General features: G+C 47.5%; 1 protein-coding gene across 3 annotated transcripts in view; it reads left to right on the top strand.

The window, feature by feature from the left end:
* The window catches only part of arid4b (AT-rich interaction domain 4B), a 75,170-nt gene that overhangs the window by 46,149 nt on the left and 23,021 nt on the right, over positions 1 to 6,000 (top strand). For all 3 annotated transcript variants that reach the window (XM_063191880.1, XM_063191879.1, XM_063191881.1), the window contains exons 10-11: positions 2,363 to 2,439; positions 4,722 to 4,870. In XM_063191880.1, coding sequence (XP_063047950.1) covers positions 2,363 to 2,439; positions 4,722 to 4,870 — 226 coding nt within the window. The remainder of the gene's footprint in view (positions 1 to 2,362; positions 2,440 to 4,721; positions 4,871 to 6,000) is intronic.

Genomic DNA, 6,000 nt, shown 5'->3' with positions numbered 1-6,000 from the left:
AGAGAAAGAGAGAGAGAGAGAGAGAGAGAGAGAGAGAGAGAGAGAGAGAGAGAGAGAGAGAGAGAGAAAGAGAGAGAGAGAGAAAGAGAGAGAGAGAGAAAGAGAAAGAGAAAGAGAGAAAGAGAGAGAGAGAGAGAGAGAGAGAGAGAGAGGGAGAGAGGTGGACACTGGTGGTTGTGAGGGATAAAGTAAATACTCCTCTGAATTTTTATTTTGTGTACATTTTGTAGGGTTGTACTCTCTCTTAGTATAACTCCTTTTTAAGACCCCAATAAAAAAAACCTAAATGTACAAACAGTCATGCTCATCATACATGTGTGTACACACATAAATGCACACGCAGATTCTAACACTCACCCTCTCAGGACCAGGTCAGCTGGAGGTCAACCTGCTCAGATACATCAGCTAGTCTTGGCTAACGAGTCAAAACACTAGCAGCGTGTTTGCCAAACAAAGCACCTAAGCACAACAGCTTCTCGCGCAGGAGGTGCTGTCTCGTTCAAACAAGCGTGGCCAAACGAGTCCTCCTGCCTTTTTGTTATGAGCATCCATGGGAACAACAGCTGTTTTACTTGATGTCTGGGCAAACATCAGACCTTTGCGGTTGCATCTAGTCAGCTTGCACAGCAGTGTGTGTGTGTGTGCGTGTGCGTGTTTGTGTGTACTGTAATAGAAAGGGACATTGAGTTATATCAGACTTTTATGTTTCTAACGGTCACGGCACGTCACTGGTTTTTATGGCCCCGCACAAATCTGAGTCTGATTGAAAGTCGCTTTTAAGTGTTCTGACAGAGACAAAGTGAACAGCAGCAGTTTCACAGCAGTGCGTTGGTGTGGTGTGGTGCAGTGTAGTGAGGTGTGGTGTGGTGCGGTGTAGTGTAGTGTTCACACCTGGTTCTGGGAGAGAACAGTAGAGGAGTGTTATTTTGTGTTGCTGCTGAGTGCGGACTCTGGAGAGATGGATTTTTCAGCTGCACAACTGAAGGCACCGTAGCCGTGGTGTCAACGGGTTCACACACCCAGGAGTTTGTTGTGGCTGTTTAGAGACGAGTGCTCTGTCAAAATGGGCTTCTTCGTCAAAATGAGCTTCCAGTTGCCTGTTCACAAAACCTCGACCCTAAAACACGCTTTGCACTCTACTAGCTTCATAGCTCGATGGGTAGGCCATTTTGACAACACACCGACAAGATCCCTTGGCCAGAGGAAGGCTTTTTGAAGCATGCATCTGCTGTGAAAATTACATTTTCTTGAGGATATAATTATCTGTGATATGGCATTTAAAAGCTGTACTCGCGCCTTGTAATGTATCATTTGAAGACATGCGGTAATCAGCAGGACCATTAAGCTTATTGGATACCTCTGCACATACGATATCACTTCTTAGCCACAGACACAGAGACCTGTATATGAAAGGAAACCACACATACACCTTCTGCGAAATGCTGTCATTTATTTCATGCTTTGAAAAGAATCGCAGGACTATAAATGGGCACTCAAGGGAATCTCTACATTACTCAACACCACAGTCCCAATTGTGGTTGATTAATGGTTGAATTTCAGACAGGACACAAATTGTATTGCCTTTTAATCAAATTCAAGTGCATCTTAAGTTCCAAGAAAAGTCTATAGAGAAGAAAGTCATATGTTTGGGTGTTTTGGCCATTTTGGAAATGTAATGGTTTCTTATGCAGGAAATCTGCACTCGTAAGACTGTGTGTGCATCAATTTGCCCTGATGCAAAACTGGCTGTTACCCATCATCCACTGCATCATTCTTTATCACTGCACACTGCACTGCCCTACAAAGCCACAATGTTTGTAGGCTTGGAGGCAAGTGTTTTGGTGCAGTAGGATTTTACTTAGTCCACAATGTTTATTTTTAGGGCTTTTTTGCCTTTATTTCTGACAGTATAGTCGAGGAGAGAGAGGAAGTGAGTATGGAGAGAGAGACGGGGAAGGATTGGCAAATGACCCTGGCCTGAATCGAACCAGGGTCGCCAGCGTAGCAACCCAGTGCCCTACCATTCGGCCACGGAACAATGTTCATGGTTAAGACGACAAATGAAACTCATTACACCTCCTTTGTCTTGTGACAATGCCTCTTACTTGCCTCTTGCCTTTGTCTTGTGTCTATACCTCTTACCAATAAACAATGATAAATGTATGGCCGTTTTATGAAAAGCACTGCATGTTTATGTAGTTACAGCACCTGTAGAGCAGCCTTGTTCTTTTAATATGGACACACACAATAAGTTGTCCTCCAGGAAAGATTTGGAGTGGAGTGCCTTGGTCAAGACAAGTTTTTTTTTCACCTAATATAAAAATGTCTTGTCCTGAAGCCACTGTTTGGTTTTGTCTTGCAGCACCACTGTTTTACGGAAGGACGTCAGAGAACTGGATGAGGAGTGGACACCCAAGGTGGACTCGGCTCTGAAAGCAGGTGAGTGAGAGAGAGAGAGAGCACGCTTCCTTGAAGACCAAAGGCACGGCGCTGACAGCTGGCAACCGGCCCAAATGTCCATTTGATTACTTCCTGACTTTGTTTTGGAGCGCTGCTGCTGAGACGCACGTTTGTCCCCCTTCACATCTCAGTCGGACTGGATTTGATGTACAATGGATGCGTTTTGAAGTGCGCTGCTTAAAAGAAATGCAATCACAATGTACAGTACAGAAATCATAATCGAAACAGGCAAGACGCGCAAAAACACAAGATCAAAAACGAATTTTCATTTTGAGCAAATCTCCAACTGTGCAGAGATGCTCCCGTGTCTCACTGGGTGCACAGGTGACAGGAGAAGACGGCAGATTCATGAGATCTAGTCTCCTAGGGGCTTTCACACAGTCTCCTATCTCTTGTCATGCAGCAGCAAGCAGGCTGCATTTGTGGGAGGCAGTGTGTGTGAGTGAGTGCGTGCGTGCGTGTGTGTGTCTCTGTGTGTGTGCATGTGTGTGCGTGCGTGAGTGCGTGCGTGTGTGTGTCTGTGTGTGTGTGTGTCTGCGTGCGTGCGTGTGTGTGTGTGTCTGCGTGCGCGCGCGTGTGTGTGTGTATCTGCGTGCGCGTGTGTGTCTGCGTGCGCATGTGTGTGTGTGTGTCTGCGTGCGCGCGTGTGTGCGTGTGTGTGTGTGTGTCTGCATGTGTGTCTGCATGTGTGTGCGCATGTATGTGTATGTCTGTGCGGGTGCGTGTGTGTGCGCGTGTGTGTGTGTCTGTGCGCGCACTCTGGCGCTCATTAGGGGAGCAATGCTTTGCAGGGGCCGGCGACACCTCTGAGCATGGTGTGTATTCCGGTGCGAGAAGCGCTCCACGCACACCGCACTGCTCCGTCTGTCACTGTGCCGCCTCTCTCCTTCGCTCTGCTCCACAAGCCTCTATTCCTCTATCTCCAAACTAGCGGCTGGAAAACAGCGTTATGTTTGGGGCTTGCTGCTACGCTGCATCCCCCTCCTTTGCTTCACAGGTCTCCCCGCACTCTTATCTCCAGCACTCTCCATCCTCCGTACACTATCTGCACCACAACACCGCCTTTTCCCAGAGAGGATGAGAAACAGCATTTTTTTGACACTCTCATTCTTTGTCACTCTGCTGTGTCCCCTTGCTTCGCTCCCTACTCTATCCCTCATCACCAACACTACAATGTCTGTCCTAACTAGTGTCTGAAAAACAGTATTGTGTTTCAGGATTTTTTTCTGACGCTTTTATCCAAAAGCAACTTACAGTTATTTACAGAGGTTTGGTTACAGTCCCTGGAGCAGTGTAGGGTCAATTGCCTTGCTCAAGGGCACCTCAGCCATGGATGGAGGTGTAGGGAGAGAGGCAAAGGTGGGATTAGAACCTACAACCTTCTGATCTTAAGACCACCTCCCTAAACACTAGGCCACGACTGCCAGGCACTTACAGTTGTACTTCAATCCTTCCTATGGTCCATGAGCTACTCCACCCATCTCCATCACGCTACCAGTTCTCTCCGCACTAGCATCTGCAAAACAGCATTGTGTTTCTGGGCCTGCTTTCCTGTTATGTTCCTTGTGGCGGTTCGGGAGGGCAGCAGGTGACCATTGTTTTTTTTATCCCTGCCTGTTATGACTCAGATCGGAATTAGAGTGTGACTAAGACCTAAGAGGGTGGTGCGTTAGCAGACCGCGCAAGGGCACCACAGAGCCGAATGGGAACGGGACACACACACTGATTTCCATTCACTTACCCCGGATGACTCCCGAGGATCTGCAAACTTGTTTATTATTATGCTGCCTGCGATGCAGAGATCACATTTTGTATTTGGGTCACCTTTGCTCTGATGATGTTGATGCTAGCTAAGTGTGTATTTGCCTGTCGGCTTCTTTTGTTATTTATTTATTCCCCAAACCACTGTGGGTTTTCGTAAATAACACCCTGTGTTAAGTGGCTTTCTGTGATGCAGTGGGGGTTGGATGAACTCACAGGGTTTGTGAGCGTTTTGAAATGACGTCTCTCTCTCTCTCTCTCTCTCTCTCTCTCTCTCTCTCTCTCTCTCTCTCTCTCTGTCTGTCTGTCTATCTCCCTCTGTCACTGTCTAAACACACTGTCTCTCGCTCTCGCTCACCCTCCCTCCTCTCTGTCTCTCTGTCTGTCTCTCTGTCTCTCTGTCTCTCTGTCTCTCTCTCTCTCTCTCTCTCTCTCTCTCTCTCTCTCTCTCTCTCTCTCTCTCTCTCTCTCTCTCTCTCTCTCTCCCTTCTCTGCTGCAGCTCTTGAGGCAGCGTGGGACTTTAAGCGGAGCGGTGCTGTCCCCAGCAGCTGGCGGACGGAGGTGAAGGACGAGAGCTCCAGCAGCGAGGAAGATGAAGACGAGGAGGAGGAGGAGCAGGATGACGATGGCAGCAGCGAAGAGGAAGAGGTATAATCACACACACACACACACACACACACACACACACACACACACACACACACACACACACACACACACACACACACACACACACACACACACCTATCTGTCTCTTCTGTTTACCTTCTGTTTTCCTGTTCTCGCACAGTCTCTCTTTTTCCTTTATCTTTTTCACCACACACACACACACACACACACACACACACACACACACACACACACACACACACACACACACACACACAGAAGAGTAGAAGTGTAATTCGTTTATTTTTTATTTTTTTTAAGATAATGCCAGCGTAGCCTGTTTGAATTTCGCTTGCTTGCTTGCTGCAGTCTGTACTGTGCTCATCCCTGGCGTTGTAAAGTAGGTCACGGCTGTCACTGGCAGCCCCGTAGGTTAGTGTTTTAAAGAGCCGAGGGGGCTGCCTGGTCAAACATGCACACACATTAGATTTAATCACACTTGCAAATGTTAGCCGTTTGCGATTTGTGCAACGAGGAAACTGTTATGGTGGTGATGTAATGCTGCTGTGTGCAGTGCTCTTAAAGGCAGAGCAGACTAAAGATCAGGCAGCTAGTCAAAAGCCGGATTTTAGTTTTTAAAAAGGCTAACACTTGAAAAGCACATCTCTCTTTTTCTCTCTTTTGGGCTGAGCGCACATCATGAGGGTCACACAGCGGATCTGTATCCGTGGTGTAGCAGGGCAGCCGTGGTGAATTGGTGCAATGAATTTTAATGCTCTGCAAGATGGCTGTATAAGGAAGAAAAATCACTTCCATTGACTTTTAACTAGAGATGCACCGGATCCTGATTTTTAGGATCCTGCCGGATACCGGATCCACTGCTTAAGATCCTGCCGGATCCGGAACCGGATACCGGATCCTACGAAAGGGTTGAAACACATAGCCTACTCACACACGTGGGCGCTTTTTATCACGTTGTCTCAAACTATTTTGACTGAAAAGCCTCGGCTACTGGATCCTGGAACCGGATCCGGATCCTGTGAAAAACCCTATTATCCGGCCGGATCCAGAACCGGAACCCGATCTTGGATCCGGTGCATCTCTACTTTCAACACAATAATACATCAGTGCTTCTATTTACCTCTTGCACTGCCCTGGTTCTAACCTGG

This window comes from Engraulis encrasicolus, chromosome 24 (assembly GCF_034702125.1).
Source record: "Engraulis encrasicolus isolate BLACKSEA-1 chromosome 24, IST_EnEncr_1.0, whole genome shotgun sequence".
In the NCBI taxonomy this organism is placed as follows: domain Eukaryota; kingdom Metazoa; phylum Chordata; class Actinopteri; order Clupeiformes; family Engraulidae; genus Engraulis; species Engraulis encrasicolus.
This window is presented reverse-complemented; position numbering and strand designations above follow the sequence as displayed.